Here is a 26,258-nt window from a genome sequence, read left to right on the forward strand (position 1 = left end):
TCTTGCGGTTCACATATCATGCACACAAGATCGAGCTACCAATCAAAATTTACCGTTCAGTCTCAAGTGTAGTAAATTAGAAGGAATTTGATAGAGACAATAGCTTGACGAACAACTCGTTACATGTCCATTACAGGTTAAAATTTTTATTTTCAAAATTGTAGTACGATCAATATATTTTTGCGAAATATATGTAAATATGTAACAATATAAAAAACGTTGAATAAATTATAAAAACAATAAAAGTGTATTATGTGTACATAAATTTAGATCTTTGTACGCACATTATAACTAAACTTAGAAATTACTACAAAGTTTGAATAAAAAATCACAGATGGCACTCGACGTGAGAAATTTTCAAGTATGAAAAATTGTACGGAAAACTACTTCAAATTCAATTTAAACGTTTGTTTAAATTTTAGAATTATTTTAGCATTCAGTCCGTAATTATTTCAAATATACAGTGTATTTAATTCGTTCACTTGTTAACAATTTTTTTTCAAAATATTCAAAACAAAATCTTTTGGTAAAATGCAAATCATATCAAAGAATCATAAAATATGTTACTACTGTTTTGTATATTGATCGTTCAAATGAATCAAAACAGATTTCAAAACTCCCCTCCCCTGTTTTAAAAATCATTGAGGTCGTGAACAATGTTATGACCAAATAGAGGTTGGTTGTTAGGGCACTATTTTTAATTTCTTAGAAAAATATGTTTTTAAAATCTTATTTGCTCTCTTGCTTCGAACAGTGCAGGAACGGTCCATTGCTATTTTCAGGGCTGTGGAGGCGAAGGAGTCGTAAAAAATCAACCGATTCTGACTCCTTTTTACAAGGATTTTTATTACTGTCTTTAATTAATAGAATTACGGTATGTTTTAACTAGTCTCTAATTTTATTGAAGTAAATCCACTAATAAATTGAAATTTTGAATTTCTTCGTGAATTTAAATTACATTATAAATAAAACCGTTGAATTGCACGTATTTTATTTATTTTATAAATTTGGACCATTGTGACATATCAAATGCACAACAATGGCCTACATAAGAAAACAAAAATAAAAGTAAAAAAACAAAAGCAGAAAAGTATAAAGCAAATAAAAAAACAGATGAAAAATAGTACCTATATATAAAATGAACATAAGGAAAAAATCAAATAACAGAAAATATACATAGTACAGAATTTCTTGCCAGCACCAATTTTGATGTGTTGTGGCCAAAATCGAATGTTTCTCATACTTTTTTTATTCAATTGATTTTCTCGTGTTCGGAATTCATAAACATACACTAAGAATCTACTTACTTTTTATTTATACCTATTCATTAATAATAATTTAATAAATTAAGCTCGATTAGAGTCGATTTTACTAAAATCATTCAAGTCGGAGTCGGAGTCGGTAAATTTTGAAGCGATTTCACAGCCCTGGTAATTATTCTGACGAGAAGCCCATGTCTAGTTATGACACAATTACGTATAAATTGAACGAGTCCTTCACTTTTTGAAGCAGCTTCATAGAATTTCACCCCTAAGTGTTGTATGTATGTAAAATATCGATCATCAATGTTTGACCCTCCAAAAACCATACCTTTCATTATTCATAAGACGTGATATCCAAATAATCAGTATATGTAGAACGTACACCAGTTTATACAACCATTGGTTACTCAATTCATAAAAAACGCCACAGCAAGTTTGCATCAATTAGTGAATTTCCACCCACTTTGAGTGGAAAGCCACTGTTGAAATTGGGAAACGAAATCAGAATAGTAATAAACATGTATGTAGGGTGAAGATCTAACCTGGGGTCCTTAGGAGGTTTGTCGTGCGGTGGCAAGTGTTGTGGGGGCGGCATGGAGTAGCAGGCTCCTGGAGAGTACCCACTGGGGGCTGGGGGTGGATATGCAGGAGGGTATGCACCTCCACATTGATACTGGTAGGGTGCATATCCATTGCCTGCATACTCTGGCTGGGCCATCCCATATCCAGGGTGAGGACTCACAGCAGCGTAGCCTGAAATCAACGACAATCACATCATCATTTCGGTCGAAAATTGAATAGCATAGGATCATTGTATAATATTTTTCAGAAGTATGTAGCACCCTCGTAACAAACACAGAAAAAATTGAAAAAAAAAATCGTGCAAATACACGTCACGACCTGGGGGGGGGGAGGCTAGCACGCGGGACGATGGGGGTGAAGGCTCGACGGGATAAATCAAATATGCCAAATGTGAATATTCCATTATTACCATGGAAGTGGGGAGAGTTGAGGGTGTGGAGGTGCATTGCCACCCCCTCGACTGAGCGTACTTGGCGATGTTTTAATTTAACACATCGAGGCCGGGTGTTCCCAAAGGACTGTGCCCATATTGATAATTTACAGCGACCGACCTTTTCGGCGGGGCATTTTTTAATATTTTTTCTGTGCGACTGAAACCCCCCCCCCCCTTATCCCTTTCCTCTACATCTCTCTGCTGTTGTTTTGCATAACAAAACGACCGATGCGGAACAAAGGTGTGTGCCATATTATTCCCTTCGTTCCCGAAATTAAAATTCAGATTTGATTTCAATTTGCAAGTTTCTTGTAATTATTGAATTAAATTGTCCGTTTTATTGCACGTGTACAATATTAATATAAAATATAAATTTTGAAAATATAAAGTTGAAAACACAGATCTACCATTAAAGGACGAACATTACATATTTTACAAACGAAGTTGGTATCGACTAATTTCCGAGACGTTACCTTAGGAGGTTAACCAGGCCGATTCAGTTGGAATGAATGTGTACATGCGAATAAAGGAGTATCACTGTTATCTCTCCATCAACACGATCGTTTAATAGACAATCAAGGAAGTCATCGACATATTTTAACGTTCAACGATTTTAAAGATATTTTATACATTCGCCGACCATTGTTTTTATTTATACGTCTATCTTTCGATATTAAATGTAGTATATAATTTTTAATATCAGAATTTTTATTTGGTACTTTTGTGTATAATGCGGATTATTGGTTCATAGTCGTGACTAGATGTAGGACCGGAAGCGTGCCGTTCATTGTTAATTGTTCGTTTTGCTTTGTTCAATTTTATGAAGAACCTTTTTTTTGCACTCTAGCTTTGTAAATAGACTGAAAACGCCGTGATTCCTGGAAAAAGCACGCATGACCAAAGATCGGCGTTCGATGGATGCTTTTCGCACAAAAAAAGTGTTCACCATTGTTAATTTCTTAGAAAAACTTTGCTTTTTTGCTCTCTTGTTTTATTTTATTTTATTTTATTTTATTTTACTGTCACAAATCAATACACACTCGCCATTACAGATTTGCTCCAATGCGACGGGTGTACGTTAATGAAATACATAAACAATCAGAAATCAGAAATACAGTAATACATACATATGTATACAATCAGAATATATAGAATATAACAATTAATCAGAAATAATAATCATAGTGACATCTATGAATTTCAGATTACTGTGTATAATTAATACAAATTATACACAGGCAGATTTTTGTGACAACAGGATTAGATTTTTTAATACCAATTTTCAGGAACCCAATTTTGAACACAAATGAGGCGGTCTGTTGTTATTTGAGTAGCATCTATCCAACGCCGATCTCTGGTCATGACTCATGATTAGACTAAGGCAACACGTGGATTTCGGTACATGCTCTATTGTCAACGTGTCCTTTACTCATGACTATAGGGCGGATCTTCATTATGGCAATGGCAAATAACAATACACGTTATAACAGTTCTAAAAATATATAAAATAGCAATAGCCATAACGCCCCGAAACTATATTGTCCTAATCACTCTCCAATGTGAGAAATTGAGAATTGAAAGTGAGAAATTTGCGTGGTGAAAAAAAGCAAGCCTCAATTTAAAAATGTGGAGAACTGTATAACGTTTGTTGGAAATAAAACAAGAGTGGAATTCGAGGTATCGCAGAAATCATTTCGATTGGCAGATTTCAAGCTTTTCGCGCAAAAGAAAGGACGTTTGAGATTTAACTGTTGGCTTTAGCTTTGGTCGCGTCGTTCGGAGGAAAAAGCCGTACGCCACAGCGCAAATAAAAACAAAACGAAATAGAGGAGAGAAAAACAGTAAAACGAAATGAAAAGAGTTGAAAACAAAAGCAGGGACGGTGGGCGGGTAGGGCCGGTTGAAAGTCGGAAGCCAGCCGCTACACATCCGCCCGCGGCCACTGAAATAATAAGCAAGAGTTTGAATTCCTGTTGGATGTCGGGACTGGTGAGTGTATAAAATAGGTACATTAGAGTATGTACAAGGCGATACGGTTTCGTTTTTTAGCCAACATTTTTTGCGTTCGATACAATGGGGGTGTACGAGTTCGAACCCTTGCCGACTCGGGGACAGATTCATCATCCGGTTGACACTCGAGGCTATTTCAATTCGGCGCAGATATTCGTCAAAATGCACCATTGTCGTCGTTTTTGATAAATATGCTCGAAATTTTTAAACATACATACATGTGGGATTTAGCTTTATAGCCTAGAAGAATGCATGTATGAATTATAAGGTTGGTATGCATGAGTTGAAGAATCGTTGAGTTGGTCATCTTGTCAGGTAACGCTTAACGAGCGATTAGTTTGCTGCGGCTCTCCGCCATATAATAAACGTCTATGTGAAACCGGGGTCTATCTCACGGGCCCGAGAGTGAAATGGTCGAAAAAACAAATATCGGAAGTCAAAGATCGAAAATCGTAAGATCTTAAGTCGAAAGATCAAAAAAAAAAAGGGTGCATGGTAAACAGTACTATGTATATATATAATATACGAGTATATCAGTGGTATGCGGTGAAGTAATCTCTCTTTTTGTCACACAGCCTTGTTTAATGTGCGCGCGCAGGATACGGGAGGAAAAGCCTGTTTCTCTTGTTCCTGTTGTATCCTGCTCGCGCAAATTAAATAAAGATGTACGACGGAGGGAGAGAGAGTTTTACCGCACGCCACTGATATATGTATATACTAACCATTTTTCATATGTATGCATGATAAACGAATATTTTCGACTTTTTCACGGTCACCCGTAAAACCGCCAGCGAGTCTCATTTAACACTACCGTCCATGTCTTCTAACAAAAAGATTCTACATATGTATGTATGTACATATATGTACATACATATTTATTTGACAAAAATATTACTATACTATTACTATTTATGTATGTAAAAAACGTGAGCTTAATTTAAACTTCAAGGGATCATAAAAGAAAAAATACTAAAAGAAAAACCGAAAGTATAGATTAATTTCGATGTTTCAAAGCACACTTATACAATATTTTATATTTGATGCGATATTTTAAAAAACAATAAAATAAAATCCTGTGCCTAGTATATGTATGTAGCTTGCATCGAGTTTGAGTTTGCATTGAGTTTGCATCCCAAGTTTGGAACCCAGATTACTCTGGTGCAAGAGACAGATTGGAGCGCATTCAGAAGAGATTCCTGAGGTACGTCAGTAGCCGTTTTGGATTAACCTATACTTCCTATGAAGATGCTTGTAGGTGTCAGCATCTACTTCCTCTTGTCAAAAGAAGGGAGATAGCTGACATCTCAACAATTTTGAACATCCTTAACGGCTCGATTGACTGTCCTCAATTATTGAGCAGACTATCATTGCGTGTACCAAATAGAATGACTAGATGTAATGAGCTCCTTTACATACCTAATACTTTTTCTAATTATGGAAGAAGCTCATTCATCTGGCGTGCAAGCTCCACCGTCAACAAACTAATCTTAACAATTTCTATGTTTGACTTATTTAATATTAATGCTATACAAGCTAGAGTAATTATTGCAAATTTGTTTTTCGATGATTAATTTTAATGAAAGTTTATGATTATGAATTTTTATTTTGATGTATTTATTTTGTCTTTTTGTTTTTTGTTATATATTATATTTTTTATATTATTTCATAATTTTTATCATATTATTATTCTTATTATTCTGATATTTTTATTATACTGTTATTTCTATTTTTTTTCTTTTTTTGTTTTCTTTAACTATCTTACTCTATTATCATTTTTGTTTCTTATTTTAAATGTTTGAGCTTTTCTTTTTTTACCTATATGTGAAAATTATTAATGGTTTACTTAACATAATTATATTTTTTTTACTATCAATCTAATAAACTGTAAACTGTAAATTTTCCAAATAAATAAAATAAAATAAAATAAAATAAAATAATGAAATAATGTATTTAAAAAAGGTAGATAGACAGGTTGTATTACAAAAATATTTAATTAAATTTTAAAACAGAAAATTAAAAATGTATAGGAAATTTATATATAATACAATAATACGCGTATCAAAGGAGTATTTTTCTACGTCGGTTATAAAATGTCTATTTTTTTCATCAGCCAGCTATGTGAGCTATTCATTCTTTCGTAGCCAGGAATTCGGTGAAAAAAAGGGCTTCCCCATCGTTTGATATTCACTCCACAGTAATGATTTTTTTTTGTTTTTGCATGGGAAAAATTTGAACGAAGTAATATTACATACATTTAAAATCAATATTGAATTTTTGAGCATATTTATTAGGACATAAGAGAATTGGGCATTTTTTTTACCTTAAAATTACAGGGGAGTGGATAAAATAAAGAAAGGTGGATTTACATTGCATCTCACCTGCCGGATCTCGGTGGTAAGCATCTAAATACGGATGTGAACCACCACTATCCGGGGTAGATTCCCGACTGTACGCAGCCACTGCTCCAGGGAATCCGCGAGCCCTGCACCATGCCTCACTAATAAAACAGTTGAAAGTGATATTTATTTTTTAAATGTGTAGTTGACCCTCAAGATAGCCAATGAAATCAATACAAATTAAAGATTCAAGAATAGGCATACCCATGAGGTAGTCTGGAGACGCTCAGGTCCAGAGTTTGACCCTGAGGCGAAGGTACTTGAGGACTGGCCGCTAAATGCGAATGGGGGCTAGCTCCTCCGCCTCCACCTGGAGAACCCCTCGTACGAGGGACACCGTACTGTGGAGACGCGTATGCACCCTACACAAAAAAAAACAAAGCATTGTATAGTTCATCTCGAGGAGGAATAGGGAGTGCTCGGTTAACGAGTTTAATCACGAGTTAGCGAAGGGGTTCAAACTGTTGGGTAGAGTAATCTACCTACCTGAGGACTGGTGGACGTGACGTTCGAAGTCGACAAGTCCATGACTGGCCCTTCGCGAGGAGACGGAGATCCACCCTTCATCTGTGCCTGTGCTTGAGCCGCTGCTATTTTTACGGATAGGTTAATTGCTGAGAACCCAGGTGGGACAGTACCTCCCGATGGATCGTAATGATACATCGGCCTGAAAATAACAAATAATCAGTAGATGCTACAGATATTTTTAAATTTAAGTAATTTTTGATTGATGACCTTTCTAAGTACCTGGGATATATAGGACCGGTACTCTGTTCCGGTTCTGAGTGATCAGACTTCAGTAAAGGAGCCGGTGGGAGAGAGTGGTCTTGATAGCGTTCGGAGTCATCCAAAGGGGTCATGTAAGGATAGGGCGTCCTTTGCTGTAGACCGCATGCTCCTGAACCGCCACCACTCGTACTTCCGTTCGAAGGTTCGTAGCGGTCGAAAGCACCAGCTCCACTTTCGTAAGGGCGATGGCTTTCGTATCCGCGACTAGCCATATCTGAAGAGTAACTCACTACTGGTCGAGCTAAACTACCCAGTTCATTCATCTGAGCGTAAGACCGTACGTACGTATCGTCTGCTGGGGGTGGGGGATGATCGTAAGGAGATCGTTGGGCTTCATGTGAGCCATATCCAGGAGGTGGTGGTGGAGCTTGCTGCAAAGGCATTCCTCTGGTCGCCATGGTCTCCATGCTTGACACCGAAGAAGAGTTTGAGTCTTGGTTTAAGTATGGGTCGTATCTCGAGTGCGGATTTGGTGGTGGTGTTGACCTGCACGATCGAGTTTCTTGCTCCGTTTTGGGGATGAGAAGTTCCTGCTTAGAGGAGCTGGTCAGATGTAACAATTGATTTTCTAGTTTTATTCTTGCAGGACTAGTTCTCTCTGGTGTTTTGGGTCGTTTTATACTGGTGACACTGACGCTAGATGACTTGTTACAGCCGTAGAAGGAATCAGCGTGTTCGTGGGAAGATACCGATGATTGTGAATAACGTTGAGATTGAGATTGGTCTCGACCGGCACTCACTCGCGTCGGACTAAAATCCGACTGCCCACTGGAAACTAACGGAATAAACTGTTAGTCGTATGTCTATGTTACATTATATGTATGTACATATGTATGCTATGAAATATAATACAAATTTAAATCAATGCTCCAAAAGCTATATTGTATTATACCAGTTGCAGAGCACTGATTTTTAAGTCATCGGCAAAGATGAATGCAAAGAAAAGTAATTACTTTTATAATAATTTGCTTATGATGTGAACTTAAAACAAAACGAAATTCTCTACGTTAAGTGAAGATCGTAAAAAAAGCTTCAAACTAAATAATGTGAAAGTGTGTTTCAAATTTACGATCGCTCAAAAAATGGAATGATGCTTAAATAAAATGATGGTTAATAAATAAATGTGAGGTGCGAGAATCATCCAACATCCAACCTGACGGTAGCTGAAGAAAATTGTAATTAGTGCAACTTATTGAATCATAATTTTTAGAATTGTATGATAAGTTGCTCTGTAAATTGCATGCTACGGTAATTATCGTAGCAGGCTACCCTATTTGCGATTTACCGAACTAATGATTGCCCGGCTTCGTTTTTGAATATCTTTGTCGAATGGACTTTTGAGATCATATTGACAATGCTTTCATTTGTCATAATGGGGTGAAAAGGACAACATGTGAGTTTTACCAAAGTGTCATCCTACATACACTAGATGGACAATAGCGAGTGCTACCGTGCGCGGACTTTTGGCCGAATGGACACTTGGCCAACGGACACTTGGCTGAATGGACCTAATTAGGCAGACGAATTTTTGGCTGAACGGAAAATTTGGCCGATTGTGTATCAAAATTACTCAAAAATCCTTGAAAACAGATACACTATTCAGAAATCATCTCGACTTAGCATTAAAATTTGATTATTTAAACAATCAAAAATTTCATTCGGCCGTAGTGGCCGTTCATTCAAATGTTCGTCGGCCAAGCGTCCGTTGGCATAGTGTTCGTCGGCCAATAGACCGTCATCCAGCGTTACAGGAGCTGTTTATTCACCAGCATCACTGCTTATTCCGCTTCCTTTGCATCGTCCATTACTAGGAATCGAATACTTTTTAAACGAACTGATTATTTTATTTTCGATTTGATTCTATATATTTGATGTACATACAAGGTTAGAATTCTGTAAAAAAAATTTGATATATAGACCATTCTAAAACTTAATTTAAATAATTTAAAGTTTACATTCGATATTCAAATTTGGTAGCCTTATCCATTACATTTATCTCCAACTACGATATTTTTATTTTTTATATTTGACCCAGGCTAGGTTCCCCGTGTTTGACGCGTGCCGGGTACGTTGTCGCTAACAAGTCCATCGGTGGTCCCTACGGCATAAACTCGGAGTTGATGAAGACCCGAAAAATGAACTTCTTAAAAAAAATGCAAGTACACGTGTATGCATGCGAATCATGGGAAGGGCCGACGAAACCATCGACTATCACTCCTAATCTTGTACTTGTACACACTCAGTCATTTCAAGGGAACATTTTGACGATGAGTTCATTTTTCGGGTCTTCACCAACTTGGAGTTTGTGCCGTAGAGTGGACCCCAAGTCCATACACTACAAATAATGTCAAACTATATTTGCGCGGGCCCTGAAGCCTAGACTGCACTAGGTGGCACTGCACTGCAGTGACACAGCGTGGCCAAATATTGTTTGTATGAGACCACGCTTCAGAGTTGCCTTTTGTACCACTCAGATGTGCTGCAGCGCACTGTCGCTTAGTGCGTTCGTTAATTAATGCAGCAAATTCAGTTGAATCTTTCACTGGGTCATCCGGATGATCCAGGAGGCAAGTGATGCCGAGGCGTTAGTGCCACCTAATCACTTTGAGTGGATGTTGGAGTGTTCTCGCTAGTGTGTAGTGTAGGGAGGGGGTATGGGAGAAGTGTTTGGAGGTTGGAGGGTGGAGGGTGGAGGGTGGATGGCGGGTACCTGTCGGTGGTCGAGCCTGGTGGTGCCTTTGGTCGCGCGCGGCGGCCTTGCGCGCGGCGGCGCGCGGGCACCCCGACAGGCTGCGGTGCGTGCTCCTGTTGGAGCTCACGTGTCCGCGACCGTTGCACCCCTCCGTCGGGCACTTCAGGATAGTCTCGTGCATCGCCAGAACTGCACCGACCACCACACAAACAATCCATTGAGTATAATCAACAACCGAGCCAACGCCCTCATCGCACACTTCATCACCACCATCATCATCATCATCATACCCCGGGACACCTACCGTGATCTACTATTACAGCATATATTACAAGTCTATCATGTCGTTGCTTTATATCAGTCACTTTTGTTATAGCCGATCTATGTAGTATGAGACTCATACGTAAAATAAAATTTAAATTTAAATTAGCTAAATAGCTAAAATTATATAAATAAATAAAATGTACATGCAATCGCATTCACTCGACCGACGATGGCCAATTACATTTCGTTTTAGTTTCGTATTGCAATTTGGTCAAGAAATACAACATTGTTTCAATTTGACTTTTATTGTGTGTTAGTTTTGAGTTCGTGTTTCGTATTTTGAAATATTTACATTAATAAATTTTTTATATAAAATTGTTGATTTTATTAATTTATTTATGGAATACGTATATTATTTTATATTGATTGAGATTTATATTTTTTAGACGATAAAAGTTATTGTCAACGTCATGTTATGGACAGCAATGTTTATAGTAATATTATTAAAGATATTACAATCAATTATATTGTAATAATATTACATAGAAATAATTTAAAAAAAATTAAGAAATTATTTTATGTCCTTTCAATGCTACAACACATTGCACGAATGCGACAGCAGCTCGGTTCTTATAAGTCTCACGCTATATCGATCCGACTATAATATGAGTATTTACGAGCTCAGATTGGGAAATCGATTTCAAGTATAGGTATGCTGTTTTCTTGAGGAAGGTTTTATATTATGATTTTGAGTTTATTGAGTTTATTTTGAGCCATTCACCATCCACCGCTGGATGAAAGCCTCAATTACATAGGTAAGAAAACAAAAGGTTCACTTTTTTAATACTCATACTAACGAATAAGCAAATTTTTATACGACTTTGACAGTTTAATTGTTTGAATTTTAGATACAGTGTAAATACATTTTTGATTTTTTTTAAATGTTCAATGACGGAATAATTCATTTTTTACTGTTATAGGCAGATATTGGCTTTGGAAGGATGCTTTACAAATAACAATGGACCGCTCCATTTGTGTTCAAAGCAAGTTCAAAGCAAAAAAGCATAGTTTTTTTTAAGATAGTGAACCATTCTTATTGATAGTGACAATAGTGAAGGCCGATCTTTGGTTATAAGCAGACTTATAAGCACAAAAACACCATACGTAATAACATTTTATGTATATTTTTAGATTGTATTATTTCGAATTGCAACGTATAATAGATGCTGTAAAGTTGATCACATTTTACATATAAAATTATTGCAATTTATTAAAAATGTACTCGATTTTAAAGTTCAAATCAAATTACACATTACGGAAAAGCCAGAAATAAAATTGATTTCAGAACAATTTAAATGTTATAAATTTTGTTTTGTCATTTTCATTACTTTATTTAAATTGAAATAAATCGGTTTTATTTAAATTGAAGAAATTTAAAAATTCACGAACACTCCAAAAAGTACTCATAAACGCAAATAATAATAATAAAAAATATAAAACAATAAAATCAACATTATAAAGAAAACGATACTCAACACAGCGGGTAGAGAGTTAATTCAAGACAAACCACAAACTAAAATGTAATGAAAATCAACGACAAAAAGTATCGAAATCATAAATAGCACAGTACAACTGAATCTGTCATCCGATCACAACGACAATATAATTTGAAAATAAAAAATTAAAAAAAACATAATTTAAAAACCAATCAAAAAAGATACAAAACAAAACAAAACAAATAAAAAAAAAAACACGCGTTTACCTGCTTCGCTCGTCAGTTGGTTATACTCAATAAATGATCTTCCACTCAAGGCGATCTTTCAAATATAGCGGGGATGGTATTCTGCAGGTTGGGGTGTCAAAAAAAAACACAAAATAAAACAAAAAGAAAATATATTTAAACGAAACGTATTGAAATTAAAAAAAAAATGTGAGTGTGGGTGTCACACTACGTGTATTATAATTTTTTTGGTTATACATAAAAATGAGAAATAAAAAGGAAATGTCTAAATATAATAATTATAACATGCGAAAATAATAATGTAAGTTTGTGTAACGAATGCTCTCTACCCCGCCAAAAAATGTAGCTCGGAAAACTAAAGCTACTAAAAAAAAAAAATCATACGATCGAAATAAATAAGCAAAGCGATGACTTTTTTTAATTAGTCTCTACTGATTAGTGATAGCGGCGAAGGAATACTTACTTTCGGGAGTGACTTTGTCCTTCCGCGGGCATCCTGACAGGCTGCAATACGGATGATACAGACGATGTAATAAAATCTTACTGATTTTGATTTTATTTCAGTGTATTTATATAATTATAGAATTGAATTCAAACCTCCTATGGTGCGAGTAAAGTCCAGTGACATGACCTTGTCCATGGCAGCCGGGTGTCGGACACTTGTTGCCTTCTGTAAAGATGAAATTGGTAACGTATAATAATTTGAAGGACTTCTGAGGACATTTGATGACTGATGTGCTGCACAATAAAATCCGGAAGAATATTTTAACCAAACGGCCACTTGTAAATTACATAATCTGATACCGTACAAATCGATAGAAATTAATTGAATCGACAAAATCTTGAATCAAAATCTTAAAAGTCTTGACACCACAAAATGAAAGCTTAATCATTCGAAGCACAATTAAATGAAGACGTAAAAAAATCAAAATCTTAGTATTATATGGTTTTGTACGGTTTGATATGTTCATTTTGGATTAGTTGTAGTATTTAGGTCGAATTCGGGGATTAAAATATGTTTAAGTCACTGATTTTTAAATACATCATCCACATACATAAATACTATATTATCGAGAAAAATTAACAACGATCTTATTAATAGCAACCTTAGAATATTCAATATTTTTAAAGAAATATACATACGTGTCTCTTTTCATGGAATAACGTTACAAATGTTGCACTATACAACGTTGTTATTTGATTTTCTATGAAATATTTTTCTTTATTGAAAATATATATAGAAATTAATGTCTGTATTATGTTTTATTTGAAGCAATATATCAACAATCCTTAAGAGGGCTGTTAACCCGAAACCTTAATTTTGTTGCCGTTCTTTTCTTCGATATATATATTGAGTGAATGCGACAATATATATCAATAAACATATATTGAGTGAATACGACAGTTGCGCTTCGACTAGATAATACGTATTTTAAATCGACAAAATCGAGATTTCGTATTCTCCTATTTTCTCCTCCAAAACTGGACCAATTTTTAAAAAAAAATTCACCATCGGTATGAAAAAGATATTTTCTGTGCAACTATGCGCGTATTTTTTTTTTAAATCGACCGTTAAATAAGCACGCTGGACTCTTTTCGTGGGTGTAAAGAAGAGGCGATTTTATTGATGTTTGGCGGCTCCTAGCTCCTATAAAAAATAACTAATCAAAAAAAAAATAAAACGATAGATGCAACCCAATGGTGGATATCCATAGCATATTAAAAAATAATTTCTCTAGTGCCATAATTGAGGAAGGGAGAAGTATAATACGTTTGTATGGGACAAGGCGCTGGTATCCAGCCCTCTTAATGAAGAAGATTAATTGCGATAATATCTTTAAGCACATGGAACAATAAGTTGCAAACGTTGTTTTAAATAGTTGTTTTAAATACAAAATACAAACTTTGACAACATTTACAAAAGAATATATGTAATTATATTTGTTATTATTATTATTATATATAATTATACTCTAATTATTTCTAATTGTCACTTCTAATAGGTATAAAGTTGTAGTTTGATTTAATATAAAACCATACATGATTACACAATAATTGATCAATCATCACAAAAGTTTCAGAATATTATTAGAACTGCCATATCAGCACCAACAATTAATTGTCAACAGCAAGGATTGGAGAGAGGACCTGTACGCCTCAAATGATATCACAAACTACGAGAGGTCATGGAAAATTTCATGAAAAGAACCCACACCTGTACACAGCATATACTTTATATATTATTTATCGCATTTCGTTCATAAGTTATGCATGTATGTTTATTAAAAAATAAGTAGCAAAGGTATTTTTAACGATCTGTATTTCGATTGTCACAGCTTTTTACGATAAGATTTCAGTAGCTTATGAGGTATAATCGGCTTAAACCTTTGGGAGCGTTCTGAAAATACGTGGTGTCGTATATATTTTAGCATTTGTGTGCAGGTGTATGTCAACCCGCCCACTGGTGAATATGCCCGCCCTCCGTCAGGTGTGGGCGTCCCGACGGGTCGTGCGGATCCGCCCGTTCACGTGCGCCCCCGCCCCTCGTTTTGCGGCTTCTTTTACTACTGAAAAGAACCGGCGCACATTTTTCTTGGGCGGGGCGGGTAGGCGGCGCTAGGGGTTGGGAGATAGGCGGGAGGAGGGGGCGGGTCGCGCCGCCGCCCTGCCCTCTATCGCCGCTTCTTTTTGGTCTCATTTTCTTCTCTAGAACGCCCCCCCCTCCCACCCTTCGATGCACGCCCACGATACAAGGTATTGATATTTATAAGAATTATTTAAATTATTTATTTGAATTTTAAAATCTTCAATTTCGACCTTAACGAATTTTAAAATTTCATAAAAGTTGTGCTGGGAAAGTTTTTTTATCACCAGCGATTTTCTTCTAAAGGGGATATAATTTATATTTAATATTTTTGATCGTGTCTATTTCGTATATAAACGTTTCAACAATTGTGGTCAGCTAAAACCAGCGGTCAGATAAAAGGTCGATCTTCATTTTGGTTTATCAGCCAAATTATATTAGCAGCGATTGATATGCTTGTAATCACCGAGGAAATTAAATATGTTTTTCGAATTCTGACACAAATTAATCACGACATCTCAAATAGTAAGCGATGTTGAAAAACGCTTCACTTTCAGTTATAAAATTTAAATAACGAAAATTTGAGCTCTAAGTAATACTAATTAAAATCTAAAAGCAAAAATACTTAATTCCTACATACATACATACATACATAAACATATTAAATACTATACCTTAATTTGTATTGAAGCCAAAATCATGCAATAAAGTTTTCAAATTTGACTCCCAAAATGTCAAATTCAGAATTCACAATTGTTGATGCTTAACGTACTAAAAACTGATATAACATGCATAAAAGTTAAACTTCCAATCTGAGTAGGTATTTCTATTGAATTTTTACATTTTATAAAAATTTTAAATGAAATATGAGTATTCTTGTCATATGAATATTTATAATTATAAATTGACCAACAAAGTTTGGATTAGTTCAAATCGCTGTTGTGTATTAATTGTGCTGAAAAAGTTAAAAAAAACTGTCAAAAAGTTTGTGTGAAACATTAAAAGATAAATAAGTATTATCGTTCTGTTAATATCGTCAAAAAATGTCAATCAAAACAATAATAACAATCAAACAAAAGGTTGTTGTTATGAAAGATGACTTAAAATTGTACCGCAACACGATATCGTAAAAAGTAAACTTATTTTTAAACTCCGTAAAATTTTTGTATTTATGGAAAAGTTTTCCTTGACGAGTGAAAACTTATGCGAATTGAAAACTTTTGAGATTTCATTCATTTGACTTTATTATTCATAAAAAAAATTTAAGTCCGCTTTGAGATTCGTAAAATTAATTAACACGAATTACGCGCGTTCTCACCCGAAGAAAACATTTAATTCATAAATTTGACGATACAATATTTAAATACACAAAATTTACGCTGCATTTAGATATGGCTTTACGTTACGTTTTACGTTTAATTTAAGGTTGAATTTGTTTTACAACCGCAATGAAAAAAAGCATAATACAATTTTAACATCAAAAACAAAACATATTAATTCCATTTAAAAAACTCACATTTATTTTTCCTCGGCATACTACCATGCGTATTTAATGGCTTTAAAGAGCGTAGACAATATTTCGAGACGATTTTTCAATGAATTTTTAAAATATGTCAACTTTTTGCAGTCTTAAATTTTTATTATAATTTTAGGCACATAAAAATGAAATTGTCACTAAGTTTTCATCTCACAAAGGCGTCTTTATAAAATTTTATTGGATGTGTATTGGAAACATATACGCGTACTTTAACAGCTGCGAGATATAAAAAAATGCCTTCATAAGAGATAATAGTGTATATCATAGCTGAATATTTACTAAGAAGATAATTGCACAACATTGCACAACACGGAATTACGACTGATAGTCGAGAGCTCTAACTACACGTATTTGCGCGCGAAACTCAAACATGCACCGAGTACATATGTACATAGATATACATATAACAGATAGACGGATGCATCGTTGCAATCAACGCACGCGAAATTCATAATTGAATCTGGAGAGTTGCCTTCGTTCGTATTATTTTCTTCGGAACGCGATGTTTGTCTTTCACAAAGGAGAGAGAGAAATACGCTCCACTTTGTGAAACGTTTAATATTTCCCTATCGTCGCAGACGACTCTGCAGACGCGGAGGTTTCCCTTGGGTGTTGATTTAAGATAAACAGCCTTTTCTGCAGACTGCTGCAGACTGGTTGCACATGGAAAACTTGACGCGATGCAACAGACAGCCCGCCTAATGTTATCAAATGAAGTAGCACTCAAAACTATGCACATATTGCACTATTCCCAAACTCGATAAATAAAAATGAAATATTTTACATTTAACGGTCATCTGAATGCATCTCCTATAAAGGTGATGAAACATGTGAATTCTTATTTTACTTGGCGCTGCTTTTATTCAAAGTGGGTCTCTGTCGGCGTACAGAACTCGAGGTAGAGTTTCTGGATGGGGTGGTTCGTATTGACACACGGCTTTGCGAGCACAGAGGAAATATTCCTCTTTGGAGGGAGAGAGCGACTGGTAAAACTTGCCGGAGCTAGTTAAAAGACTTCAAAAGGTAAACTGAAAGCTCCACGGACCGTAATTACGAGACGTACCTAAGAAATTACTCGTTCAAGACACACGTACATACATATATACGAGAAGGACAAGTTTCAGAAGTTTTAAAACCTACGCGAATACATTCGATCAAAAGAGCTTTTCTTCAGCAAATTAAATTAATTCAGTGTTTTTACAGGAAGTATGCATATTAATAACAACCACTATGAAACTTGAAACTACCTGTAATCAAGCACACGAAAATGAGTTTTTATATTGAGTTGAAAACTTCGATTGAAAGTTTTAGGATGTAATGTAAAACATTGCAAACATTGTAAAGACAAGTTGCATATGATAGTGTTACTCGAATAGACGTACATAATCAGGAACATATATTAAAGACCGATTTATTTCAGACTAATATTTCAAATCAGTCGATTTTGTGGAACCACTTCTGTCAGAAATTTAGATCAGTCTCACCTCTGCCGAGGCTGGCCGGTGATAAGGCTGGTGTTGGTCTGCACTCGCTGACGGCAGCTACGCTGGGTGCTCCCCTGGCTGCTTCCTGCAAAGCAGTGGTGGCACGGGAACCTACCCCTGCTGGTTGAAGCACTGTATACTGTTTTCCAGCAGCACTTGCTGCAGCTGCCAGCGTAGAAGGAGAACTACCGATCGTCTCCGAGCTCACTATAGTTTCGACCGGCAAAGCTTTTACCGACACGCTCTGTTCCTCGTGAATGGAGGTCGTCCTTCCTTCCGGATAGCCTACGAAAGTGGCTTCGGCGGGATATGGACCTAATCCGGGGCCTCTTCCATGCTTGTTTACTTCAGAAGGTGGCCTGAATGCAGACTGGGACGAGAATGTGTGCAGGGCCGTCGCCGACTTGTATGAACTGTACAGAGAATGTCTGGCTGCTTCTTTTTTATCATCTATTTTCTTTTGTCTACTATCTGGTATTTCGTCGTCATCTCTGTCGTTGCTCGGCTCCGACATGTCGATTTCTAGATCGTTCGAAGAGTCGTCGACCATGTCGTTGAAATCAGGTGGTTCGTAACGAGACAAGTACTTGTCTTGAGGCCTCGGAGATTCACTTTTGTCTTTGGACGAGTCACTGTCTCTATCACTGCGTTTACATTGTTTTGATTTTATATCTAATTTTGCGTATACTTTGTTTTTTCCTTCGGCTTGTTGGTCTCTTATAGTGATGACGTCTTTGAGAGAGCAAGACGCATCTACGCTTCCGGAAGACGATGTTGTGGAAGCAGATGATGGCGACATTTTTACGTTGGATTTTTTATCTTCGAAGAGGTTTTCGAAAGCGGGCGAGTCTTCGGGCTCTGATCTGGTGTAGATAGAGGTGCGTGGATCGTGAGGCCAACTTCCTGAAAGACTTTTAAGAGCAGCTTGTGTCTCTCTTATTAGAATCTCATTGTCTTCAGCTTCTGGTTGTCCGTCTAAGGGTTTGAAGGTTTTTCTGGTAGGACTGGATAGGCCGGTTATGCTTGAAGATAGCGCTCGTTTCTTTTGAGGCAGAGGCGCTAAGCTGGGCGTCTCCTGTTCTTCGTCATCCAGCCTCCGTCGTCGTTTGGCAACAAGACTGTCCGGTCCAGTTCCTTGAGTGTCGGGTTCTTCTTCGCCAACCCGCCCCCGCCCGGGTCCCATGATCTTTGCCTTTGTATCTAATTCATTTTCAGTATCGAGTTTGCGCTTTTTCAATTGAATTAAATTCGTTTGACTCGTGGGTATCGAAGTGGACCTAGAACAAAAGCAACATTTTTTGTTTTAGTGAAAACTCTTTTTTTTAACGCGACAATATCGGTTAAAAAACAAATTCAACTCATTTACAAAAATTTCGAAGAACCATTTCTGTTTAGATGAAAGATACGCGTAGCGTACATTGAATTGTGTTACAACGTATGCTCCGCATGTCTTTCGAGTTGAGCCGCACGTGGGTTTACTCTTTCGCAAAAAATGTTGCTTTGTATTCATCGAGAACCGGGATTTAGGTAACAAAATTCCAAAATTACACGGACTCCTACCCCACGCAACGTCGTGGCTGGCTCGATTTCGCATTCAAAACACATTCACCTACCTTCTGCGGTGTTACTATTTTCAAGAAGAAAACACAAAATTAGAAGTCAATCAGGGCGGAGGGGGTTGTTACTCTACAATGGAGCTCGAATTGAATCACACCGAGGTCATAGCGTGCATCGTTAATTCCAGTTCAAATGCACATTCCATCGATTTTTCAATTTGACTCCTATGTGAGGGGTCTGGGCGGTCGGGGTTGTGAGATTTACCCCCTTTATTAAAGAGGCACCGTGGCTAATGGGCGCCACGGCACGGTTCAGGCTTATAGGCGGTTCCGGTCTGTGGGAAATTCCTGCAGGCACATATCGGTAGCCGCACAACATGTCATTGGGGCTAATGTGAGCCGCAGAGCCTGGAGCCTGGCTCACCAGCTCTTCACCATCACCTCGGCACTATCTTGTAATCATCCAATTTGCCCGTAATGGCGGCCGAGCTGCTTCTATGCCCGCCGTCTGTATCAAATCGCTATCGATTACGATGCACAATTACGAGACAATTTATCGTACATGTCCCCTTTTTAAGTCAGGTACTGAATTGGGTCACAAGTGAAATACTGGTGATTTGGGAGTCGTCCCTTCATAAGATATCCTACGCTGGAATACCACTAGGAACAATCGGTGTCTGAATTCTATGTGTGTGGAAATATATAGTAGAGAAAATATTTTGGGAAATTTATGTATGTCCGTTTATGGTAGATTTAAATTGATTACTATTAGTGAGTGAAAATCGTTGTGTTTTGAAGATGAGATGATTTACTAAATTGCGTCAATGTACATATTTAGCTTTAAATAAAATTGATTAATTATTTTTACAAAATTATTTATGAACAAAATAAATAAATAATACAAATAATGAATTATAATATATTGAACGAATTAATACCACTTTTATTATTGGGTTACGTGTTCAAAATTTAGTAAGTAGTTTTGCTATAATAATATTGCATACGAAATTTACTTTCCACAATTGTTAGAGAACGCGATTTTTTTTAATCGTCGATATGATAAACAAGATTAATCAGTAAAACCATCCAAACAAATAAATAACGTGCTAGAAAAAAAAACTATTTTCCACTAATCGTTATGGCTTTTAGAATCAAACGTCTTAATTATTTAATTTTATTAGGAAAATGAACAATATTTGTGCATGTTTCATACGGTTTGGTGACTATTTTGCACATGGCGATTTCACACACGTCACTAAAATCTCAATCACGGAATACTGGCACTCGAAAATTCCACCCACAGAGAGTTGTCGAGTATCTGGCACTCGAATAATTATTAGTGTGATAGTTCACGTAGAACTATCACACTAATAATTATTCGAGTGCCAGATATTCCGTTTTCGCGATTTTTGTGTGCGAAATCACCATGTTGGAAATTGGCCGTTTACCGTTTCACACATATAAAAGAAACACTTCGAAGCTAGCAAACATTCATCTACATTTTCACATTGAAAAATCTTTGTTAATTTATAAACCTTGTAAACATTGTTTTTGCAATCGAATTGTATAATGTCAAAATTGGGTAAAATATTTATTTTTCGTTCGTCATTAAGAATTAAAACAAAAATGTATTTAAAAATTATAAAGTAATAAAAAAATGTATAGCGCTTAGAATAAAGAAAATTTAAATTTACAATATTAGTATATTTACGAAATTAATAATGTTTACGCAATATTATTATATATTAGACGGAATCTAGTACAATTACAATATTATGGGCTATATAATTGCCGAGACTCACAATTTAAGCGTGTCATTAAGACGCCGAATTATCCTTCAAAATTACGCACATTATATTACGAAAACGAGGGGTGGGAAGCGTCCGATTATGCGTTAATTCAGCATTAGAACATAACTAACTTAATTAGAATATTTACCGCACGCATCGTAAATCGATTCCCCGTAAATTCCAATTAAAACAACAACAACAACGAGTCTCCCTCCCTACAGATTTTGGACACGAATGGGGAAAATTTGGGTGTAGGAATGTATGTATGTATGTGTACATGTGCATGTATGTACCACTGAATGTATTACATAATACAATCGCTGCTTGCAACCAATTCCATCGTCTGATGGGGAAAACCCTCAGTACTTCGGTCTACAAAATACTTGTCTAGTGTTGATGTTGAATATTGCAAATTTGCCAAAATATCCCCTTCTCTATATGAAGTTGAAATAGACCAAAGACTATTATAGAAGTTTGAGTGTATTCAGATTTGTGAGAAACGATTCAAAAGGCACTATGAAAATGTGTTTTGCAATGCTATGACTCTCATTGGAATAATATCATACGTATGTAAGTATGTAAGTAGTGTTGGAATAGATACAATCACGAATTGCAAAATTGACGGAATAAACACGTCTACTTTTCAATGATGATAGTGTTGAGTAATACGTGATTTATGGAATTAGCTCTATAGTGGTATAGTAATTATTTAAATCTTTGATGCATTCATGGAAATAATTGGCGTCTTTAATGAGAGCGGAGGGTTTCTCGTCGAGGCGTCCTCCACAAATTAGATAAACCAACCCCCTTCCCTCCCTAAACCGCCTTTAAGGCGCTGGGACTTTATTGCCGAGATCCTCGCATATAAAATGAACGTCGAGAAATGGCGCAGACACAGACAGACAGACCGACTTACAATGTTATAAATTCAAATTTGCACGAGACGCCGATTTCACGAGACGGCTCAAATGTGTGTAAGATTCGTGCGCTGCACTTGTTTATAGTGAGTCAACAATGGAATGCTGAATAAATATTCAGATTCTAATGCGAAAAAATCTAGTGATGTATGTATGTATGTATATCATGCAGTGTAAATTAGTGAGATAAGCGCTCGTTAAGAAGTATATAAAATATATCATTGCGAGGCTGGAGGGGGATTCGAGCTGGTAGCAAAGGTCCGTCGGGTCGGTTGGATTAAGAAATTATCACTTTTCTTTCTTTGAGCCCTTCTTCCCCGTTGGAGATGGGTGGCAAAGGGAGGACGATTCGGCGTGTGCGGCTGTAAATCAGCAGCGAAAGCTCCCCAGGATTAGAATAAGAGACTGAGCCGCCCGACCTGAGGATTTGGGGGGGACACTATCTGGCTCAGAGTCAGGGATTTAGTCCTTAAACTGGTGTTGGAGTCGAGTTGCTACGAACGAATCGTCAGTGCTGTTTGCGAACAGACGTTAAATGGAAATTATGGTCTTGTGGTCATCATCACCATTAAACCCTTTGCGGTCGCCGGCAACGACCGTTCGAAAACTGGGGGGTGGTTGTTGTATCCGTTGTAAACGCCACTATTATCGTTCGCCATGCCGAATAAAACCCTCTAAAAAGTGAATAAGCTGCAATTAAAATCACAAACTAGTAAATTTTGACAGGACGCATACCTCGGACACAACAAGTATGTATACATACATACACTAATTTTCCCGTTGCATTTTCCGGGTGCACCCGCGAGGGACTTCGGGGGTAAATAGACAAGAGTTGGAGAGGGCGAAAAAGAGGGTTGATTCGGTACTAAGAACTGGCGAGGGTGACCCTTGGACAGTTCCCTAGGGTTCGGGGGAGGGCTGTTGTGAATTCTACACTATATTATATAGACCATGAAATGCATGTGCCCTTGCATAACATCACGTACGGGGAGATACGGCGACCCTATGTCGAAGTTTAGCTACTGGTTAGTCTTTACAAAAAGTACACAAATATTATTATTTATTTTCCCATATCTGAACGTATACTGGAATATATTTTATAATTTTGATTGCCATCATTAATACTATATGTAGTGTCTATTTTTTTAAAATCATTATATATGATTTGCTATGTATAGGTATAATATAGAGGAAGCAAAGAAATATAAGATAGTCGCATATAAATGTATTTTGGGAAGGAGCGTATCTCCGAGTTAAAGAAATAAAGATAGTGATAGTAAAACTATCATTCTATCACTCACTAAGCAGGTAATTCATACGAAGAAGAATAAGTTTATAAATCTTACATACATATATACACGGTGATAATTTTTCAAACTGGCAGCATTGAGCGTAATTGACATTTGCATTTGAAATTCAGCCTCAGCGTATGGAATTACGCGCATGATAAATGCGTGTATAATCGATGCAAATTTTATTTTAACGTATGCGAAAATTAACAATGGATGTATTTTTAATATCGCGGTTTTATACAACGGATTATTTTAAACGAGATCGCGTAAGAGGTTCTGTGAATACTTTTCTCCCCCTCGAGTGCTTATCCGTATTATTTTTCTAGGTCGTCTGCACGCCGCTTCAGGCACTTCAGGCACCCTCGAGCCTATCCATCCATCCATCCATCCATTCGCCAGGTGAGGTGGGTATATTTCATTCATAAAACGGCTCGGGGTGGTTTTCTCTCCACGGCATTCTCTGTCTCCCCGCGCGATATGTTCAAGGGTTGCGGTGAGCACATGTTATTAGATTATTCGGTTACTTGGCCTCCATAATGAGTGAATCGTTTCGGTTGACGTCGCGATTGCTGGCTCCGGTAATGGAAGACTTAACGAGATTGAATCCCATTTACATTATTTGTCTTTGTGTGTTTATACACACACTCGTGCATATTGTATAGGTACAATCGTACCTAGCGCAATATTTCAACGTAAATTTCTCGCAAACGTATTTCCGTGTATACATGGGGCTTTGTTTTAATAATTCATAATTGTTTTATTTTAAATACGAGGATAAAACAATATTCCACTTTATTTGAATGCATTGACCTGAATCCATATAAAATCAAATTTAAGAAAACTTTTTTAAGTGGAAATTTGTAATTTCAAATTGTATCGAATTTTCGTTGAGTGAAATTTGATATCAGTTTCTTTTAACTTGAATGATTTTTGAATTCGTTGCGTAATACCATATTTTGTACAAGTTTAAAAGCAAACTATTTTAAATTTATCTATGCACGTAGTAGCAATTGATGAAGATCTGAGATAGTGAAAAAATTCAACTTCTTTTTACTTTATATATGTACGTAGTTTATTTAAAAGATAAAATTTTCAGAAAATCTAACAACATTTTCAAATTTTAATTTTTATACTTATCGCTTTAAAATAAAGACATTTGGATGTTTTAATTATCAGCAATAAATGCTCTATAAAATATCGTCAACTCTTTTAATTCAATTCGTGTAACATTTTTTATTAAATTATTGACATAATTTAATAAACGTTTCGTGGATAAATAAATAAAATATTTAAATAATATACTAAAGTTCTAATAATATAATAAAGTTCAATATATGCATTAATAAATTACATTTAAAATTCACCTTTAAAACCGCAAAGGTGAATTTTGAACATAATTTAAACAAGTTTGTTTAGGAATTTTCTTACTTTTTGTACTGAAATGTTTTATTTTTTTGTTTTACTAAAGAGCAGAAATTTCATTATTTAATTTTGGTAAATTTACAAAAAATAAAATAAATTAAGTCATTTTCAAAACTTTTTACATTGTATGACTTACGTAATTGCATACGTACATTACTGAATTTGTGCAAAATGATTTAAAAACGTAATTTCTACGATCAAAATAAAACTAATATTGTAACTTTTACAACATTTTTCAGATTAAACCAACAAACACTAAAGGGGAATTTTCGCCCACTTAAAAAATAATTAAATACTACTTAGAACTATATAGTAACAGAAAACATGATAGACTCACCACAGGGGTCTGACCATTACAGACATATCACGAACAGAACGAAGTCACGCACATTATTGACGTGTCACCATAAACACATACGAAAAGTTACGAGCATAAATCTACCGAGTTTCCGAGAATCACACAGAAAATAATAAATCAAAATTGTACTGAAATAAAATTTTCGGACGCGGCAACACTGACACTTGCGAAGAAGTGGATCGCGGCGATGATTGTATCTTTGCCGGTTGGCAGCAGTGCGTCCGAGGGAAGACGAGTACGCGAGTGGCGGATGCGACCGCTAAGAGACGAGATGCGAGATGCGAGATGCGAAATGCGAGAGATGGCCGGGGGGCGACGTGTCGGCTCCCCTTAGCGGGCCCGAGTGAGCGGTGGCGGCGGCGCGCGTCTGGGGGCGGCCGCCTGCGCGCGCAATAAACCGCCTTCGCCCCCCACGAGACTGCGCCCCCGCCCACACACCCGCGCCCCGCAACCCTCGCCCTCACCCCCGCCCCGCCCCGCCCCGCCTCGCCCCTCTCGCCCTCCGTTGCCGACTCTGTTTCTGTCTTGGCCACAACCATTGCCGACAATTGTCTCGAAGGGGTTGCAACGTGCCACTCTCCGTCCACACTCCACATGCGACAGTTGTTGGCCACTTGGACTAAGCACACAATACACAACGTCAATTGGCTATTCGTGACTTCCAAGACGATCGTTTCCAAATCGAAACGGTTCCTAATAAATATGTTGAGAGCTGGGACACACCGTGCGACTTGCGAGCGACTTGGTTGAGGGCGACCAGACCAATGTATTCAGTTGGATGAGGCATGCCAATTTGTATAGAAGCTATGTAGATAAGAATCTACTATTACCCAAATATTTTAATAATCATATAGTTAGGAATAGATATATACATATAATAAGATACGGAAAGATGCACTAAATTGCACTGAATAGTAGCGCAGTTTTGAAAAGTCATCATGTTCAAAGGCGCTCAAAAAGAACTTCGGATAACATACAAATACCCCTTGACGCTTTTTTGTAAAGTTTTGGATGTTTCGAGAGTGCAGTTTTCCAGTCACCAGAGATGTACATAATTATAAAACTAGAAATAGGAATAAATTAATTATAGGTAGAGTTGAGAAAGCAAAAACTGCAGGAGGTGTTCAAATATATAATGCCCTTCCTGAG

General features: G+C 36.6%; 1 protein-coding gene across 1 annotated transcript in view; it reads right to left on the reverse strand.

Moving 5' to 3' along the window:
• Window positions 1-26,258, reverse strand: part of LOC143909179 (uncharacterized) — a 420,517-nt gene that overhangs the window by 14,885 nt on the left and 379,374 nt on the right. Inside the window, 14 exon segments of the mRNA XM_077427082.1 lie at window positions 1,805-2,015; window positions 6,666-6,874; window positions 6,876-7,045; window positions 7,170-7,350; window positions 7,431-8,247; window positions 8,923-8,980; window positions 9,542-9,615; window positions 9,769-9,967; window positions 10,076-10,353; window positions 12,633-12,673; window positions 12,767-12,839; window positions 17,775-17,939; window positions 18,018-18,092; window positions 18,213-19,051. Coding sequence (XP_077283208.1) covers window positions 1,805-2,015; window positions 6,666-6,874; window positions 6,876-7,045; window positions 7,170-7,350; window positions 7,431-8,247; window positions 8,923-8,980; window positions 9,542-9,615; window positions 9,769-9,967; window positions 10,076-10,353; window positions 12,633-12,673; window positions 12,767-12,839; window positions 17,775-17,939; window positions 18,018-18,092; window positions 18,213-19,051 — 3,390 coding nt within the window.

Source organism: Arctopsyche grandis, chromosome 3 (genome assembly GCF_051622035.1).
Source record: "Arctopsyche grandis isolate Sample6627 chromosome 3, ASM5162203v2, whole genome shotgun sequence".
NCBI lineage: Eukaryota > Metazoa > Arthropoda > Insecta > Trichoptera > Hydropsychidae > Arctopsyche > Arctopsyche grandis.